Raw genomic sequence first — 22,920 nt, 5'->3', positions numbered from 1 at the left:
CGATTCAAGCTGAATTAGGCCCAGAGCAAAGAGACAGACAGATGGAAGAAGGGAGAGTCAGACAGACAGATGAAAGGTGGAGGCAGACAGGTGTAGAGGAGACAGACAGGTGTAGAGGAGACAGACAGGTGAAGGGGAGACAAGACAGGTGATGGGGAGACAGACAGGTGTAGAGGAGACAGACAGGCGATGGGGAGACAGACAGGTGAAGGGGAGACAGACAGGTGATGGGGAGACAGACAGGTGATGGGGAGACAGACAGGTGATGGGGAGACGGACAGATGATGGGGAGACGGACAGGTGAAGGGGAGACAGACAGGTGATGGGGAGACAGACAGGTGATGGGGAGACAGACAGGTGAAGGGGAGACAGACAGGTGAAGGGGAGACAGACAGGTGATGGGAGACAGACAGGTGAGAGACAGACAGGTGATGGGGAGACAGACAGGTGAAGGGGAGACAGACAGGTGAAGGGGAGACAGACAGGTGAAGAGGAGACAGACAGGCGATGGGGAGACAGGTGAAGGGGAGACAGACAGGTGAAGGGGAGACAGACAGGTGAAGAGGAGACAGACAGGTGAAGGGGAGACAGACAGGTGAAAAGGAGACAGACAGGTGAAGGGGAGACAGACAGGTGAAGAGGAGACAGACAGGCGATGGAGAGACAGGTGAAGGGGAGACAGACAGGTGAAGGGGAGACAGACAGGTGAAGGGGAGACAGACAGGTGAAGAGACAGACAGGTGAAGGGGAGACAGACAGGTGAAGGGGAGACAGACAGGTGATGGGGAGACAGACAGGTGATGGGGAGACAGACACGTGATGGGGAGACAGACACGTGATGGGGAGACAGGTGAAGGGGAGACAGACAGGTGAAGAGGAGACAGACAGGTGAAGGGGAGACAGACAGGTGATGGGGAGACAGACAGGTGAAGAGGAGACAGACAAGTGAAGGGGAGACAGACAGGTGATGGGGAGACAGACAGGTGATGGGGAGACAGACAGGTGAAGAGGAGACAGACAGGTCATGGGGAGACAGACAGGTGAAGGGGAGACAGACAGGCGATGGGGAGACAGGTGAAGGGGAGAGAGACAGGTGATGGGGAGACAGACAGGTGAAGAGGAGACAGACAAGTGAAGGGGAGACAGACAGGTGATGGGGAGACAGACAGGTGATGGGGAGACAGACAGGTGTAGAGGAGACAGACAGGTGATGGGGAGACAGACAGGTGAAGAGGAGACAGACAGGTCATGGGGAGACAGACAGGTGAAGGGGAGACAGACAGGCGATGGGGAGAGGCAGGTGAAGGGGAGACAGACAGGTGATGGGGAGACAGACAGGTGAAGGGGAGACAGACAGGTGAAGGGGAGAGAGACAGGTGATGGGGAGACAGACAGGTGAAGAGGAGACAGACAGGTGAAGAGGAGACAGACAGGTGAAGGGGAGACAGAGAGGTGAAGGGGAGACAGACAGGTGAAGAGGAGACAGACAGGTGATGGGGAGACAGACAGGTGTAGAGGAGACAGACAGGTGAAGGGGAGACAGACAGGCGATGGGAAGACAGACCGGTGAAGGGGAGACAGACAGAACAGAGTGACTGAGAGGCCAGTGTGAGGAGATACAATGTACAGAACAGATGTAAGACATTAAGGCTGAACTTCGGCACAATCGGCTCCACGGGGCTCTTCCGTGCCTCCTTTTTATAGAATTGAAGCTTTCACCAACACTAATGAACTGTTAACAAGCCTGCAATTACTTATGCAAATGTGCAGCTGGAAGTGGGCGTGGCCTAGTGACTAAGTGCTCAGTAACACTGAGGGGACAGGACTGGGATTCCAGATTACTACATAATAGGGGGCACTCCGAGACCGCTGAATGGCGGACGCCACATACTGAGGGGACTGATGAGCACGGTTTAGTGGGGGTTTGGGGGCAATGAGCGTGAGAAGGAACAAGTGAGCTTAGAATGAGCCGCTCACTGGCTGGGAGTATTGTGCTATAGCAGCATATACAGAATGATACCTGGCAGCTTAAGACAGCAGCCATTGCAGGTGTGTAGGAGTATTACCTGCTGGGCCATGAGCAAGGGAGCTCATTCAGACCCGCTCGCAAGATGCGGCCGCTCGCTGGCAAAAAGGGTCCGGATATTCAAATTCCACGCTCGCACTGCATGGCGTAAGGACGCCCTCTGTCTTAGCAAGCTACGGCACTGAGCGCTCGCTAGTGTATAAAGACGCCCCCTTTCCCCTCGCAACGCACGTCATCTCCTGGAATTGTTGAATTACTCGGTAACGTTGAGAGCCATCGGAACTGCTCGCAGCCCTTGAGGTAGCCTTACCCCTCCGCAAGCACTGCGATCAGTGCTGGCTGAAATACATACAGGTGACGTGTACAAAGCCGCTACTTTGCTAATTATGCACGCCCTTTAAACGGTGTTTTGTTGGCCTGACGCCTGCGTCCGCAACACCACTCCCCCATTTACAAGTACCTTCCCCCGTTACCACCCACAAAAGGCGTTATCTGTCACTCAAATTAGGGGGCAGTCTGTCTGCCACGAGCGCACGATTGCCCATCGCGGAGACTGGCTTGCGTACACGCACTGCGACTTATACGCATGCGCACTGAGCAACAATTGCCCGGCAGCGAGCGATCGCGCCTTAGCAAACGGCTCTGAATCATGTCCAAGGTCTCATAGACACGCTGATCCGTGTGTAAGTGCCACAGTATGAGACCAGCGTCCTGTTAGTGCTGTAACAATTCCTTCCTCGCGCGCTAGCGAGTGATACGCTTCCCCCATCACGTTTGCCGATCGCACATTGTGATATGTACATTATACAGTGAGTTTACGGGGTTGTCAATCAAATAAATATAGACATATTTTTCAAGCATTTTAAGCAATACAATCTGATTGCACCTGCGATGAGCGTTAACACGCGACAATATGAAGCGCTGCATGGTAACATTCTAGTAACATGCGCGGTGACCTATTTGTCACACATTAACGCACCCTGCCAGTACTGGAGATTGTATAGGTGAAAAAAACGGCGTATAAACCGTCTGATACTTTTCCAGTGTGTTTACCCGTTTTCGCAGCCCGTCCTATTACAAACTGGAGCTTAGGCTGAGCGACATTACGGCGCAGCATAATCCTGCTTTTCAATCGCGCTGCTCTTATTTTTAGCCTCATAAATAGCCCAAATTGCCGTCAGTATTGTTGCATGGCCTATAACCCAGCGGACAGATCAGCACCATAGACAGCTCCGTACAGTAAGAGATACTACATACACTGTACTCTGTCGCTGTAGCCCCTATGCACAAGCTTCCATCCATAAACACCAAGAAGACAAATGTATCCTGGAGTTAGAGAAAAGCACAGTAAGAAGAAAGATGACGTTAAAGGGAACTTTAGTGAGGGGAACCCTGCAGGTGAACGGTTCCATGTGAAATCATTGCAAGCTGCTGTATCTGGGGTGGGGGGAGGAAGGGTGACCACCCCTGCTATGTTACAGCAAAGATCCCAGCAATACATGAGAGCTGGGACCCTCCTAAACAAGGGATATGGGGGGGAGGGGGGGGACAGGGTCAGATTTAATGGCACAATCTACTGTGCATGTGCAGGTCTTCAGGAAAATTACGCCCGCGCCTTATTCCCGGAGACATCTTTTCTATGTGTGAGTCACCGGGAAAATGGCCACCGCCATTCTCCCTGTGGTTTTTTGCTGCTCTGGAGACTGCGGAAAGGTAAGTATAATTAAATATGGGTGCAGGGTGTGCGGTGAAGGGCCCCTGGACCCATGTGAACCGCTTACCCTGGCCCATTATAGATATGCCCCTGCACACATATCTCGCAGCGCTTTACAAAGAAGAGTCAGTCACATCACTCCCTGCCCCAGTGCTTACACTCTATATCCCCCATCACATGGTCACACGCATACACACTAGGGGTCACATCACTCCCTGCCCCAGTGCTTACACTCTATATTCCCTATCACATGGTCACACACATATACACTAAGGGTCACATCACTTCCTGCCCCAGTGCTTACACTCTATATTCCCCATCACATGGTCACACACACTAGGGGTCACATCACTCCCTGCCCCAGTGCTTACTCTCTATATTCCCTATCACATGGTCACACACATATACACTAGGGGTCACATCACTCCCTGCCCCAGTGCTTACACTCTATATTCCCCATCACATGGTCACACACATACACACTAGGGGTCACATCACTCCCTGCCCCAGTGCTTACACTCTATATTCCCCATCACATGGTCACACACATACACACTAGGAATCACATCACTCCCTGCCCCAGTGCTTACACTCTATATTCCCCATCACATGCTCACACACATACACACTAGGGGTCACATCACTCCCTGCCCCAGTGCAGCTTACACTCTATATTCCCTATCACATGGTCACACACATACACACTATGGGTCACATCACTCCCTGCCCCAGTGCAGCTTACACTCTATATTCCCCATCACATGGTCACACACATACACACTAGGGGTCACATCACTCCCTGCCCCAGTGCTTACACTCTATATTCCCCATCACATGGTCACACACATACACACTAGGGGTCACATCACTCCCTGCCCCAGTGCTTACACTCTATATTCCCCATCACATGGTCACACACATACACACTAGGAATCACATCACTCCCTGCCCCAGTGCTTACACTCTATATTCCCCATCACATGCTCACACACATACACACTAGGGGTCACATCACTCCCTGCCCCAGTGCAGCTTACACTCTATATTCCCCATCACATGGTCACACACATACACACTAGGGGTCACATCACTCCCTGCCCCAGTGCTTACACTCTATATTCCCCATCACATGGTCACACACATACACACTAGGAATCACATCACTCCCTGCCCCAGTGCTTACACTCTATATTCCCCATCACATGCTCACACACATACACACTAGGGGTCACATCACTCCCTGCCCCAGTGCTTACACTCTATATTCCCCATCACATGGTCACACACATACACACTAGGGGTCACATCACTCCCTGACCCAGTGCTTACACTCTATATTCCCCATCACATGGACACACACATACACACTAGGGGTCACATCACTCCCTGCCCCAGTGCTTACACTCTATATTCCCTATCACATGCTCACACACATACACACTAGTGATCACATCACTCCCTGCCCCAGTGCTTACACTCTATATTCCCCATCACATGGTCACACACATACACACTAGGGGTCACATCACTCCCTGCCCCAGTGCTTACACTCTATATTCCCCATCACATGGTCACACACATACACACTAGGAATCACATCACTCCCTGCCCCAGTGCTTACACTCTATATTCCCCATCACATGCTCACACACATACACACTAGGGGTCACATCACTCCCTGCCCCAGTGCAGCTTACACTCTATATTCCCCATCACATGGTCACACACATATACACTAGGGGTCACATCACTCCCTGCCCCAGTGCTTACACTCTATATTCCCCATCACATGGTCACACACATACACACTAGGGGTCACATCACTCCCTGACCCAGTGCTTACACTCTATATTCCCCATCACATGGTCACACACATACACACTAGGGGTCACATCACTCCCTGCCCCAGTGCTTACACTCTATATTCCCTATCACATGCTCACACACATACACAATAGTGATCACATCACTCCCTGCCCCAGTGCTTACACTCTATATTCCCCATCACATGGTCACACACATACACACTAGGGGTCACATCACTCCCTGCCCCAGTGCTTACACTCTTTATTCCCCATCACATGGTCACACACATACACACTAGGGGTCACATTACTCCCTGCCCCAGTGCTTACACTCTATATTCCCCATCACATGGTCACACACATACACACTAGGGGTCACATCACTCCCTGCCCCAGTGCTTACTCTCTATATTCCCCATCACATGGTCACACACATACACACTAGGGATCACATCACTCCCTGCCCCTGTGCTTACACTCTATATTCCCCATCACATGGTCACACACATACACACTAGGGGTCACATCACTCCCTGCCCCAGTGCTTACACTCTATGTTCCCTATCACATGGTCACACACATACACACTAGGGGTCACATCACTCCCTTCCCCAGTGCTTACACTCTATATTCCCTATCACATGGTCACACACATACACACTAGGGATCACATCACTCCCTGCCCCTGTGCTTACACTCTATATTCCCCATCACATGGTCACACACACACACACTAGGTGTCACATCACTCCCTGCCCCAGTGCAGCTTACACTCTATATTCCCTATCACATGGTCACACACATACACACTAGGGGTCACATCACTCCCTGCCCCAGTGCTTACACTCTATATTCCCCATCACATGGTCACACATATACACTATGGGTCACATCACTCCCTGCCCCAGTGCTTACACTCTATATTCCCCATCACATGGTCACACACATACACACTAGGGGTCACATCACTCCCTGCCCCAGTGCTTACACTCTATATTCCCCATCACATGGTCACACACATACACACTAGGGATCACATCCCTCCCTGCCCCAGTGCTTACACTCTATATTCCCCATCACATGCTCACAGACATAGACACTAGGGATCACATCACTCCCTGCCCCAGTGGAGCTTACACTCTATATTCCCTATCACATGCTCACACACATACACAATAGGGGACACATCACTCCCTGCCCCAGTGCCTACACTCTATATTCCCTATCACATGGTCACACACATACACACTAGGGGTCACATCACTCCCTGCCCCAGTGTTTACACTCTATATTCCCCATCACATGCTCACACACATACACACTAGGGGTCACATCACTCCCTGCCCCAGTGCTTACACTCTATATTCCCCATCATATGCTCACACACATACACACTAGGGGTCACATCACTCCCTGCCCCAGTGCTTACACTCTATATTCCCAATCACATGGTCACACACATACACACTAGGGGTCACATCACTCCCTGCCCCAGTGCTTACACTCTATATTCCCTATCACATGGTCACACACATACACACTAGGGGTCACATCACTCCCTGTCCCAGTGCTTACACTCTATATTCCCCATCACACGGTCACACACATACACTCTAGGGGTCACATCACTCCCTGCCCCAGTACTTACACTCTATATTCCCTATCACATGGTCACACACATACACACTAGGGGTCACATCACTCCCTGCCCCAGTGCTTACACTCTATATTCCACATCACATGCTCACACACATACACACTAGGGGTCACATCACTCCCTGCCCCAGTGCTTACACTCTATATTCCCCATCACATGGTCACACACATACACACTAGGGGTAACATCACTCCCTGCCCAGTGGAGCTTACACTCTATATTCCCCATTACATGCTCACACACATACACACTAGGGGTCACATCACTCCCTGCCCCAGTGCTTACACTATATATTCCCTATCACATGGTGACACACATACACACTAGGGGTCACATCACTCCCTGCCCCAGTGCTTACACTTTATAATCCCTATCACATGCTCACACACATACACACTAGGGTCTCATCACTCCCTGCCCCAGTGCTTACACTCTATATTCCCTATCACATGGTCACACACATACACACTAGGGGTCACATCACTCCCTGCCCCAGTGCTTCCACTCTATATTCCCCATCACATGGTCACACACATACACACTAGGGGTCACATCACTCCCTGCCCCAGTGCTGCTTACACTCTATATTCCCCATCACATGGTCACACACATACACACTAGGGGTCACATCACTCCCTACCCCAGTGCTTACACTCTATATTCCCCATCACATGGTCACACACATACACACTAGGGGTCACATCACTCCCTGCCCCAGTGCTTACACTCTATATTCCCCATCACATGGTCACACACATACACACTAGGGGTCACATCAGTCCCTGCCCCAGTGCTTACACTCTATATTCCCCATCACATGGTCACACACATACACACTAGGGGTAACATCACTCCCTGCCCCAGTGGAGCTTACACTCTATATTCCCCATCACATGCTCACACACATACACACTAGGGGTCACATCACTCCCTGCCCCAGTGCTTACACTATATATTCCCTATCACATGGTGACACACATACACACTAGGGGTCACATCACTCCCTGCCCCAGTGCTTACACTTTATAATCCCTATCACATGCTCACACACATACACACTAGGGTCACATCACTCCCTGCCCCAGTGCTTACACTCTATATTCCCTATCACATGGTCACACACATACACACTAGGGGTCACATCACTCCCTGCCCCAGTGCTTACACTCTATATTCCCTACCACATTGCACACACACATACACACTAGGGGTCACATCACTCCCTGCCCCAGTGCTTACACTCTATATTCCCTACCACATTGCACACACACATACACACTAGGGGTCACATCACTCCCTGCCCCAGTGCTTACACTCTATATTCCCCATCACATGGTCACACACATACACACTAAGGGTCACATAACTCCCTGCCCCAGTGCTTGCACTCTATATTCCCTATCACATGGTCACACACATATACACTAGTGGTCACATCACTCCCTGCCCCAGTGCTTACACTCTATATTCCCTATCACATGGTCACACACATGCACACTAAGGGTCACATCACTCCCTGCCCCAGTGCTTACACTCTATATTCCCCATCATATGCTCACACACATACACACTAGGGGTCACATCACTCCCTGCCCCAGTGCTTACACTCTATATTCCCCATCACATGGTCACACACATACACACTAGGGATCACATCACTCCCTGCCCCAGTGCTTACACTCTATATTCCACATCACATGGTCACACACATACACACTAGGGGTCACATCACTCCCTGCCCCAGTGCTTACACTCTATATTCCCCATCACATGGTCACACACATACACACTAGGGATCACATCACTCCCTTCCCCAGTGCTTACACTCTATATTCCCTACCACATTGCACACACATACACACTAGGGGTCACATCACTCCCTGCCCCAGTGCTTATACTCTATATTCCCCATCACATGGTCACACACATACACACTAGGGGTCACATCACTCCCTGCCCCATTGCTTACACTCTATATTCCCTATCACATGGTCACACACATACACACTAGGGGTCACATCACTCCCTGCCCCAGTGCTTACACTCTATATTCCCCATCACATTGTCACACACACTAGGGGTCACATCACTCCCTGCCCCAGTGCTTACACTCTATATTCCCCATCACATGGTCACACACTTACACACTAGGGGTCACATCACTCCCTGCCCCAGTGCTTACACTCTATATTCCCCATCACATGGTCACACACATACACACTAGGGATCACATCACTCCCTTCCCCAGTGCTTACACTCTATATTCCCTATCACATGGTCACACACATACACACTAGGGATCACATCACTCCCTTCCCCAGTGCTTACACTCTATATTCCCTATCACATGGTCACACACATACACACTAGGGGTCACATCACTCCCTGCCCCAGTGCTTACACTCTATATTCCCCATCACATTGTCACACACACTAGGGGTCACATCACTCCCTGCCCCAGTGCTTACACTCTATATTCCCCATCACATGGTCACACACTTACACACTAGGGGTCACATCACTCCCTGCCCCAGTGCTTACACTCTATATTCCCCATCACATGGTCACACACATACACACTAGGGATCACATCACTCCCTGCCCCTGTGCTTACACTCTATATTCCCCATCACATGGTCACACACATACACACTAGGGGTCACATCACTCCCTGCCCCAGTGCAGCTTACACTCTATATTCCCTATCACATGGTCACACACATACACACTAGGGGTCACATCACTCCCTGCCCCAGTGCTTACACTCTATATTCCCCATCACATGGTCACACATATACACTATGGGTCACATCACTCCCTGCCCCAGTGCTTACACTCTATATTCCCCATCACATGGTCACACACATACACACTAGGGGTCACATCACTCCCTGCCCCAGTGCTTACACTCTATATTCCCCATCACATGGTCACACACATACACACTAGGGATCACATCCCTCCCTGCCCCAGTGCTTACACTCTATATTCCCCATCACATGCTCACAGACATAGACACTAGGGATCACATCACTCCCTGCCCCAGTGGAGCTTACACTCTATATTCCCTATCACATGCTCACACACATACACAATAGGGGACACATCACTCCCTGCCCCAGTGCCTACACTCTATATTCCCTATCACATGGTCACACACATACACACTAGGGGTCACATCACTCCCTGCCCCAGTGTTTACACTCTATATTCCCCATCACATGCTCACACACATACACACTAGGGGTCACATCACTCCCTGCCCCAGTGCTTACACTCTATATTCCCCATCATATGCTCACACACATACACACTAGGGGTCACATCACTCCCTGCCCCAGTGCTTACACTCTATATTCCCAATCACATGGTCACACACATACACACTAGGGGTCACATCACTCCCTGCCCCAGTGCTTACACTCTATATTCCCTATCACATGGTCACACACATACACACTAGGGGTCACATCACTCCCTGTCCCAGTGCTTACACTCTATATTCCCCATCACACGGTCACACACATACACTCTAGGGGTCACATCACTCCCTGCCCCAGTACTTACACTCTATATTCCCTATCACATGGTCACACACATACACACTAGGGGTCACATCACTCCCTGCCCCAGTGCTTACACTCTATATTCCCCATTACATGCTCACACACATACACACTAGGGGTCACATCACTCCCTGCCCCAGTGCTTACACTATATATTCCCTATCACATGGTGACACACATACACACTAGGGGTCACATCACTCCCTGCCCCAGTGCTTACACTTTATAATCCCTATCACATGCTCACACACATACACACTAGGGTCTCATCACTCCCTGCCCCAGTGCTTACACTCTATATTCCCTATCACATGGTCACACACATACACACTAGGGGTCACATCACTCCCTGCCCCAGTGCTTCCACTCTATATTCCCCATCACATGGTCACACACATACACACTAGGGGTCACATCACTCCCTGCCCCAGTGCTGCTTACACTCTATATTCCCCATCACATGGTCACACACATACACACTAGGGGTCACATCACTCCCTACCCCAGTGCTTACACTCTATATTCCCCATCACATGGTCACACACATACACACTAGGGGTCACATCACTCCCTGCCCCAGTGCTTACACTCTATATTCCCCATCACATGGTCACACACATACACACTAGGGGTCACATCAGTCCCTGCCCCAGTGCTTACACTCTATATTCCCCATCACATGGTCACACACATACACACTAGGGGTAACATCACTCCCTGCCCCAGTGGAGCTTACACTCTATATTCCCCATCACATGCTCACACACATACACACTAGGGGTCACATCACTCCCTGCCCCAGTGCTTACACTATATATTCCCTATCACATGGTGACACACATACACACTAGGGGTCACATCACTCCCTGCCCCAGTGCTTACACTTTATAATCCCTATCACATGCTCACACACATACACACTAGGGTCACATCACTCCCTGCCCCAGTGCTTACACTCTATATTCCCTATCACATGGTCACACACATACACACTAGGGGTCACATCACTCCCTGCCCCAGTGCTTACACTCTATATTCCCTACCACATTGCACACACACATACACACTAGGGGTCACATCACTCCCTGCCCCAGTGCTTACACTCTATATTCCCTACCACATTGCACACACACATACACACTAGGGGTCACATCACTCCCTGCCCCAGTGCTTACACTCTATATTCCCCATCACATGGTCACACACATACACACTAAGGGTCACATAACTCCCTGCCCCAGTGCTTGCACTCTATATTCCCTATCACATGGTCACACACATATACACTAGTGGTCACATCACTCCCTGCCCCAGTGCTTACACTCTATATTCCCTATCACATGGTCACACACATGCACACTAAGGGTCACATCACTCCCTGCCCCAGTGCTTACACTCTATATTCCCCATCATATGCTCACACACATACACACTAGGGGTCACATCACTCCCTGCCCCAGTGCTTACACTCTATATTCCCCATCACATGGTCACACACATACACACTAGGGATCACATCACTCCCTGCCCCAGTGCTTACACTCTATATTCCACATCACATGGTCACACACATACACACTAGGGGTCACATCACTCCCTGCCCCAGTGCTTACACTCTATATTCCCCATCACATGGTCACACACATACACACTAGGGATCACATCACTCCCTTCCCCAGTGCTTACACTCTATATTCCCTACCACATTGCACACACATACACACTAGGGGTCACATCACTCCCTGCCCCAGTGCTTATACTCTATATTCCCCATCACATGGTCACACACATACACACTAGGGGTCACATCACTCCCTGCCCCAGTGCTTACACTCTATATTCCCTATCACATGGTCACACACATACACACTAGGGGTCACATCACTCCCTGCCCCAGTGCTTACACTCTATATTCCCCATCACATTGTCACACACACTAGGGGTCACATCACTCCCTGCCCCAGTGCTTACACTCTATATTCCCCATCACATGGTCACACACTTACACACTAGGGGTCACATCACTCCCTGCCCCAGTGCTTACACTCTATATTCCCCATCACATGGTCACACACATACACACTAGGGATCACATCACTCCCTTCCCCAGTGCTTACACTCTATATTCCCTATCACATGGTCACACACATACACACTAGGGATCACATCACTCCCTTCCCCAGTGCTTACACTCTATATTCCCTATCACATGGTCACACACATACACACTAGAGGTCACATCAGTCCCTTACACTCTATATTCCCTACCACATTGCACACACACACTAGGGTCATAGCTTGTCAGAATCCAGTTAGTATGCGTTTAGTGCATGGGAGAAAGCCAGAGTGCATGGAGGAAAACATGAGAAGAACATAACAACTCCACACAGATAGGACCTTGCTTGAAAACTGAACTCATTACCTCATTATTGTGCGTCAGTAATGCTAACCACTATGCCACCATGATGACCGGCAAAAACGTTTTATTCCCACTTTTATACGTTACCTTCGAGTTTGGGTTCCGAATGGAGGCTCCTCTGTACCAACCTAAAAGACAAGAAAAATCTATTACAACCTGATAACAGAGTATACAGCAAAGATTCATTTAGGAAGTGATCATTTCTGAGGGATAAGCCAGGAGCACGCCATCTGGGGCTCTCCGCCGATTACTGAACTACAAGTCCCAGCATGTTTAGCCAACAGGTAGTGTTACTGAGGACAACATACCATTTATCGGCATACTCAGGGACGGGGGCACGGGGCTTGGTAAATGCATTTATAATAATAGCTCTGATGTTGGCAGAGCCTGAGTCACTCACAAAACAGAGGGTCACAGAGCCAACATAAAGGGCAGAGGGACAATAAGACAGATATAGTATCCGAGGGAAGGAGTCACTAGTCGGACTGGCCAGGATCAGGACCCCAGAGCCATATAGCAATGGGGCAGATGTACATAGCAGTAGTCTAATGGAGACAATAACAGGCAGAATGAGGAATAACATAGAAGAATAGGGCAGGAATCACTGACGGATGAGATCAGCGGCCTTTGCCTTCAGCACTGACCGCAGGTACTTAGATGCCTCCAGGACTTGGAATAGCACAAGGAACTTCGGGGACTAGCACAGGGCTGACAGCGACAGGAGCAGCCAGGGTGAAGGGAAGGCAGCCAAACGGGCCGCACACAGGCTAAACACATAGGCTAATTCAATGCCAGGAAACACAGGCACACAGGCAAAGACAAGGCAGACAGCGGGCAGGCCACAAGGGGCTACAGTGACCTCCAGCCATGACATGAGGACACGAACAGAGGATAAGAAGCAGGTACAGAGGGACCGTAGCATGGAGGTGTCAGGTCCTGTAAACATGGAATCATTGAGAGATGCACGCCAAGGGTGACACTGAGATGTCACCAAGGTGTGTGCGGATAAACGGAGTGAGCAGGACACATGCAGACGCCAGAAAAAGTGTCTGCGATCAGAGGTGACAGCTGCATAAAGTGACCTTAGTATTGTCAGCTCTCCAAAGCCATATGGAGGGAACCAGACATCACTGCCTTATCCTCACTCTAATAAAGGAGCTTTAACTCATCAGTCTGTGCCCCCTCCGCCCCTGGCACTGCCCTTCCTACATTGCTATATCGTGCTCCTGTACACCTTTTGGGCTTTTCCTTTATGCCTGCTCTGCATACCATCAGGTATTTAGGATTGCTGTCCTGCGAAACAACACAGACCGCCTGTGCTCTCTGCAAGATATATTACTCTGCATGATTATATAGACACGCAGCTGAAACGCATAGAAGGAGGACACAGAGATAATGCAACACACTCAGTATATACAGTAACAGGAAGGTAAGGTCAAAAGATCAGTTTTAATGTAAGCAATGTAAAATTAAATACAAAATCAACAAAAAATGAGCAGATAATGCATTATGTTATCCTCTATGATTTTACTGTTCCCATGTATAAGTATAATAGAGTGTAGTAATGAATTTAGCCTGCAGAGGTCACTGTAAGAAACCACTTCCAGGGACAGATTTGGGCCAGCAGCTAGAGCTCACTATTAGCAGAAAGGAAAGAGTGAAACCTGCAGATGACTCTGTATTAGGCAGCGTAAAGGCAGCAGAGATACGGCGTCACGGCCCTGGGATCTGATCAGGTGCCAGGACCTTCCAATCACAGGAGCTGCTGACTTTGCAATGATCTTGTTTACCCTTTAGAACAATGTATACTGTAATATCCTTCCCATTACAGAGGCATCGGCTCCATTATCCACAGGCAATAGAGAGTGAGGGGGGAGAATGTCAGTGAATGGGACATCCACTGGGAGATTAGTCAGATATGGACCCTGGCAATGAAAGGGTTAATGGCCCAGAAACATAAATAATAGTCATCTGGCTATTATAACCATCGTACAGCTACGGCACATGTAGGACGGTTTTGTGTCTTGATACATTACTAAATGAAAAAAAAAAAAAGTTTATTCACATGGTTACGGAATAAATGGCGCGTTGTCCATGGCTGCATTGCAGACAAGCAGGGGGCCACGCTACCTGCTAATCCCTACATGCTTAGAACATGATTAGAAAGGTTATTGAGTCGCAGACAATATGTAATGTCATCCTATCAGGGCCAGCTCCAGATACAGCATCTCCACACCAGTAAGCCATGTTTTCTAGATCTCCCCACCGGAGGAACTCTCAGACTAATGGACACTAATTCTGTCCAGGAGATCATTATACATTTATGTCAGGAAGGCGCACACAGGCTCTCATACAGAATATACCTAAATCAATCACATGGAAGCATGCCTGTGTGCTTCATAATACTGTACATGCCAATACATACGTGTGCCAATCAACTAAGAGGACAGACTGTCATTACAGGGAAGTGTGCAAAGTACATAACCGCTTTCCATGTGCACCACATATCCCAGCATAGCAGTAGTGTGTGTATATGTGTATATATCCCAGCACAGCAGGAGTGTGTATATATGTGTATATATCCCAGCATAGCAGGAGTGTGTGTATATGTGTATATATCCCAGCATAGCAGGAGTGTGTGTATATGTGTATATATCCCAGCATAGCAGGAGTGTGTATATATGTGTATATCCCAGCACAGCAGGAGTGTGTGTATATGTGTATATATCCCAGCATAGCAGGAGTGTGTGTATATGTGTATATATCCCAGCATAGCAGGAGTGTGTGTATATGTATATATATCCCAGCATAGCAGGAGTGTGTGTATATGTATATATCCCAGCATAGCAGGAGTGTGTGTATATGTATATATATCCCAGCATAGCAGGAGTGTGTGTATATGTGTATATATCCCAGCATAGCAGGAGTGTGTGTATATGTATATATATCCCAGCATAGCAGGAGTGTGTATATATGTATATATCCCAGCATAGTAGGAGTGTGTGTATATGTATATATATCCCAGCATAGCAGGAGTGTGTATATATGTATATATCCCAGCATAGCAGGAGTGTGTGTATATGTATATATATCCCAGCATAGCAGGAGTGTGTGTATATGTGTATATATCCCAGCATAGCAGGAGTGTGTGTATATGTATATATATCCCAGCATAGCAGGAGTGTGTGTATATGTATATATCCCAGCATAGCAGGAGTGTGTGTATATGTATATATCCCAGCATAGCAGGAGTGTGTGTATATGTATATATCCCAGCATAGCAGGAGTGTGTGTATATGTATATATATCCCAGCATAGCAGGAGTGTGTGTATATGTGTATATATCCCAGCATAGCAGGAGTGTGTGTATATGTGTATATATCCCAGCACAGCAGGAGTGTGTGTATATGTGTATATATCCCAGCATAGCAGGAGTGTGTGTATATGTGTATATATCCCAGCACAGCAGGAGTGTGTGTATATGTGTATATATCCCAGCATAGCAGGAGTGTGTGTATATGTATATATATCCCAGCATAGCAGGAGTGTGTGTATATGTGTATATATCCCAGCATAGCAGGAGTGTGTGTATATGTATATATATCCCAGCATAGCAGGAGTGTGTGTATATGTGTATATATCCCAGCACAGCAGGAGTGTGTGTATATGTATATATCCCAGCATAGCAGGAGTGTGTGTATATGTATATATCCCAGCATAGCAGGAGTGTGTGTATATGTATATATATCCCAGCATAGCAGGAGTGTGTGTATATGTGTATATATCCCAGCATAGCAGTAGTGTGTGTATATGTGTATATATCCCAGCATAGCAGGAGTGTGTGTATATGTATATATCCCAGCATAGCAGGAGTGTGTGTATATGTATATATATCCCAGCATAGCAGGAGTGTGTGTATATGTGTATATATCCCAGCATAGCAGGAGTGTGTGTATATGTGTATATATCCCAGCATAGCAGGAGTGTGTGTATATGTGTATATATCCCAGCATAGCAGGAGTGTGGGTATATGTGTATATATCCCAGCATAGCAGGAGTGTGTGTATATGTGTATATATATCCCAGCATAGCAGGAGTGTGTATATGTATATATATCCCAGCATAGCAGGAGTGTGTGTATATGTATATATCCCAGCATAGCAGGAGTGTGTGTATATGTATATATATCTCAGCATAGCAGGAGTGTGTGTATATGTATATATATCCCAGCATAGCAGTAGTGTGTGTATATGTATATATATCCCAGCATAGCAGGAGTGTGTGTATATGTGTATATATCCCAGCATAGCAGGAGTGTGTGTATATGTGTATATATCCCAGCATAGCAGGAGTGTGTGTATATGTATATATATCCAAGCATAGCAGGAGTGTGTGTATATGTATATATATCCCAGCATAGCAGGAGTGTGTGTATATGTATATATATCCCAGCATAGCAGGAGTGTGTGTATATGTATATATATCCCAGCATAGCAGGAGTGTGTGTATATGTGTATATATCCCAGCATAGCAGGAGTGTGTGTATATGTATATATCCCAGCATAGCAGGAGTGTGTGTATGTATATATATATCCCAGCATAGCAGGAGTCTGTGTATATGTGTATATATATCCCAGCATAGCAGGAGTGTGTGTATATGTATATATATCCCAGCATAGCAGGAGTGTGTGTATATGTGTATATATCCCAGCATAGCAGGAGTGTGTGTATATGTATATATATCCCAGCATAGCAGGAGTGTGTGTATATGTGTATATCCCAGCATAGCAGGAGTGTGTGTATATGTATATATATCCCAGCATAGCAGGAGTGTGTGTATATGTGTATATATCCCAGCATAGCAGGAGTGTGTGTATATGTGTATATATCCCAGCATAGCAGGAGTGTGTGTATATGTGTATATATCCCAGCATAGCAGGAGTGTGTGTATATGTGTATATATATCCCAGCATAGCAGGAGTGTGTGTATATGTATATATCCCAGCATAGCAGGAGTGTGTGTATATGTGTATATATCCCAGCATAGCAGGAGTGTGTGTATATGTGTATATATCCCAGCATAGCAGGAGTGTGTGTATATGTATATATATCCCAGCATAGCAGGAGTGTGTATATGTGTATATATATCCCAGCATAGCAGGAGTGTGTGTATATGTGTATATATCCCAGCATAGCAAGAGTGTGTGTATATGTGTATATATCCCAGCATAGCAGGAGTGTGTGTATATGTGTATATATCCCAGCATAGCAGGAGTGTGTGTATATGTGTATATATCCCAGCATAGCAGGAGTGTGTGTATATATCCCAGCATAGCAGGAATGTGTGTATATGTATATATATCCCAGCATAGCAGGAGTGTGTGTATATGTATATATATCCCAGCATAGCAGGAGTGTGTATATGTGTATATATATATCCCAGCATAGCAGGAGTGTGTGTATATGTGTATATATCCCAGCATAGCAGGAGTGTGTGTATATGTGTATATATCCCAGCACAGCAGGAGTGTGTGTATATGTGTATATATCCCAGCATAGCAGGAGTGTGTGTATATGTGTATATATCCCAGCATAGCAGTTAAGTGTGTGTATATGTGTATATATCCCAGCATAGCAGGAGTGTGTGTATATGTGTATATATCCCAGCATAGCAGGAGTGTGTGTATATGTGTATATATCCCAGCATAGCAGGAGTGTGTGTATATGTGTATATATCCCAGCACAGCAGGAGTGTGTGTATATGTGTATATATCCCAGCACAGCAGGAGTGTGTGTATATGTGTATATATCCCAGCATAGCAGGAGTGTGTGTATATGTGTATATATCCCAGCATAGCAGTAGTGTGTGTATATGTGTATATATCCCAGCATAGCAGGAGTGTGTGTATATGTGTATATATCCCAGCATAGCAGGAGTGTGTGTATATGTGTATATATCCCAGCATAGCAGTAGTGTGTGTATATGTGTATATATATCCCAGCATAGCAGGAGTGTGTGTATATGTATATATATCCCAGCATAGCAGGAGTGTGTGTATATGTGTATATATCCCAGCATAGCAGGAGTGTGTATATGTGTATATATCCAGCATAGCAGGAGTGTGTGTATATGTGTATATATCCCAGCATAGCAGGAGTGTGTGTATATGTGTATATATCCCAGCATAGCAGGAGTGTGTGTATATGTGTATATATATCCCAGCATAGCAGGAGTGTGTGTATATGTGTATATATATCCCAGCATAGCAGGAGTGTGTATATGTGTATATATCCCAGCATAGCAGGAGTGTGTGTATATGTATATATATCCCAGCATAGCAGGAGTGTGTGTATATGTGTATATATCCCAGCACAGCAGGACTGTGTATATGTGTATATATCCCAGCACAGCAGGAGTGTGTGTATATGTATATATCCCAGCATAGCAGGAGTGTGTGTATATGTGTATATATCCCAGCATAGCAGGAGTGTGTGTATATGTGTATATATCCCAGCATAGCAGGAGTGTGTGTATATGTGTAAATATCCCAGCACAGCAGGAGTGTGTGTATATGTGTATATATCCCAGCATAGCAGGAGTGTGTGTATATGTGTATATATCCCAGCATAGCAGGAGTGTGTATATGTGTATATATCCCAGCATAGCAGGAGTGTGTGTATATGTATATATATCCCAGCATAGCAGGAGTGTGTGTATATGTGTATCTATCCCAGCATAGCAGGAGTGTGTGTATATGTGTATATCCCAGCATAGCAGGAGTGTGTGTATATGTATATATCCCAGCATAGCAGGAGTGTGTGTATATGTGTATATATCCCAGCATAGCAGGAGTGTGTGTATATATGTGTATATCCCAGCATAGCAGGAGTGTGTGTATGTGTATATATATCCCAGCATAGCAGGAGTGTGTGTATATGTGTATATATCCCAGCATAGCAGTAGTGTGTGTATATGTGTATATCCAGCATAGCAGGAGTGTGTGTATATGTGTATATATCCCAGCATAGCAGGAGTGTGTGTATATGTGTATATATCCCAGCATAGCAGGAGTGTGTGTATATGTGTATATATCCCAGCATAGCAGGAGTGTGTATATATGTTGTATATATCCAAGCATAGCAGGAGTGTGTGTATGTGTATATATATCCCAGCATAGCAGGAGTGTGTGTATATGTGTATATATCCCAGCATAGCAGGAGTGTGTGTATATGTATATATATCCCAGCACAGCAGGAGTGTGTGTATATGTGTATATATCCCAGCACAGCAGAGTGTGTGTATATGTGTATATATCCCAGCATAGCAGGAGTGTGTGTATATGTGTATATATCCCAGCATAGCAGGAGTGTGTGTATATGTGTATATATCCCAGCATAGCAGGAGTGTGTGTATATGTATATATATCCCAGCATAGCAGGAGTGTGTGTATATGTATATATATCCCAGCATAGCAGGAGTGTGTGTATATGTGTATATATCCCAGCATAGCAGGAGTGTGTGTATATGTGTATATATCCCAGCATAGCAGGAGTGTGTGTATATGTGTATATATCCCAGCATAGCAGTAGTGTGTGTATATGTGTATATATCCCAGCATAGCAGGAGTGTGTGTATATGTGTATATTTCCAGCATAGCAGGAGTGTGTGTATATGTGTATATATATCCCAGCATAGCAGGAGTGTGTATATGTGTATATATATCCCAGCATAGCAGGAGTGTGTGTATATGTGTATATATCCCAGCATAGCAAGAGTGTGTGTATATGTGTATATATCCCAGCATAGCAGGAGTGTGTGTATATGTGTATATATCCCAGCATAGCAGGAGTGTGTGTATATGTGTATATATCCCAGCATAGCAGGAGTGTGTGTATATATCCCAGCATAGCAGGAGTGTGTGTATATGTATATATATCCCAGCATAGCAGGAGTGTGTGTATATGTGTATATATCCCAGCATAGCAGGAGTGTGTGTATATGTATATATCCCAGCATAGCAGGAGTGTGTGTATATGTGTATATATCCCAGCATAGCAGGAGTGTGTGTATATATGTGTATATCCCAGCATAGCAGGAGTGTGTGTATGTGTATATATATCCCAGCATAGCAGGAGTGTGTGTATATGTGTATATATCCCAGCATAGCAGTAGTGTGTGTATATGTGTATATCCCAGCATAGCAGGAGTGTGTGTATATGTGTATATATCCCAGCATAGCAGGAGTGTGTGTATATGTGTATATATCCCAGCATAGCAGGAGTGTGTGTATATGTGTATATATCCCAGCATAGCAGGAGTGTGTATATATGTGTATATATCCCAGCATAGCAGGAGTGTGTGTATGTGTATATATATCCCAGCATAGCAGGAGTGTGTGTATATGTGTATATATCCCAGCATAGCAGGAGTGTGTGTATATGTATATATATCCCAGCACAGCAGGAGTGTGTGTATATGTGTATATATCCCAGCACAGCAGGAGTGTGTGTATATGTGTATATATCCCAGCATAGCAGGAGTGTGTGTATATGTGTTTATATCCCAGCATAGCAGGAGTGTGTGTATATGTGTATATATCCCAGCATAGCAGGAGTGTGTGTATATGTATATATATCCCAGCATAGCAGGAGTGTGTGTATATGTATATATATCCCAGCATAGCAGGAGTGTGTGTATATGTGTATATATCCCAGCATAGCAGGAGTGTGTGTATATGTGTATATATCCCAGCATAGCAGGAGTGTGTGTATATGTGTATATATCCCAGCATAGCAGTAGTGTGTGTATATGTGTATATATCCCAGCATAGCAGGAGTGTGTGTATATGTGTATATTTCCAGCATAGCAGGAGTGTGTGTATATGTGTATATATATCCCAGCATAGCAGGAGTGTGTATATATGTGTATATATCCCAGCATAGCAGGAGTGTGTATATATGTGTATATATCCCAGCATAGCAGGAGTGTGTGTATATGTATATATATCCCAGCATAGCAGGAGTGTGTGTATATGTGTATATATCCCAGCATAGCAGGAGTGTGTGTGTATATGTATATATATCCCAGCATAGCAGGAGTGTGTGTATATGTGTATATATCACAGCACAGCAGGAGTGTGTGTATATGTGTATATATCCCAGCATAGCAGGAGTGTGTGTATATGTATATATATCCCAGCATAGCAGGAGTGTGTGTATATGTGTATATATCCCAGCACAGCAGGAGTGTGTGTATATGTGTATATATCCCAGCATAGCAGGAGTGTGTGTATATGTGTATATATCCCAGCACAGCAGGAGTGTGTGTATATGTGTATATATATCCCAGCATAGCAGGAGTGTGTGTATATGTGTATATATCCCAGCATAGCAGGAGTGTGTGTATGTGTATATATCCCAGCATAGCAGGAGTGTGTGTGTATGTGTATATATCCCAGCATAGCAGGAGTGTGTGTATATGTGTATATATCCCAGCATAGCAGGAGTGTGTGTATATGTGTATATATCCCAGCATAGCAGGAGTGTGTGTATATGTGTATATATATCCCAGCATAGCAGGAGTGTGTGTATATGTGTATATATATCCCAGCATAGCAGGAGTGTGTATATATGTGTATATATCCCAGCATAGCAGGAGTGTGTGTATATGTGTATATATCCCAGCATAGCAGGAGTGTGTGTATATGTATATATATCCCAGCATAGCAGGAGT

General features: G+C 46.5%; 1 protein-coding gene across 1 annotated transcript in view; it reads right to left on the bottom strand.

Moving 5' to 3' along the window:
- The window catches only part of DOCK3 (dedicator of cytokinesis 3), a 394,022-nt gene that overhangs the window by 346,734 nt on the left and 24,368 nt on the right, over positions 1–22,920 (bottom strand). Inside the window, exon 3 of the mRNA XM_088459078.1 lies at positions 13,275–13,315. Within this exon, the coding sequence (XP_088315204.1) occupies positions 13,275–13,315 (41 nt within the window). The remainder of the gene's footprint in view (positions 1–13,274; positions 13,316–22,920) is intronic.

Source organism: Taudactylus pleione, unplaced genomic scaffold (assembly GCF_031769625.1).
Source record: "Taudactylus pleione unplaced genomic scaffold, aTauple2 ptg000893l, whole genome shotgun sequence".
NCBI lineage: Eukaryota > Metazoa > Chordata > Amphibia > Anura > Myobatrachidae > Taudactylus > Taudactylus pleione.
This window is presented reverse-complemented; position numbering and strand designations above follow the sequence as displayed.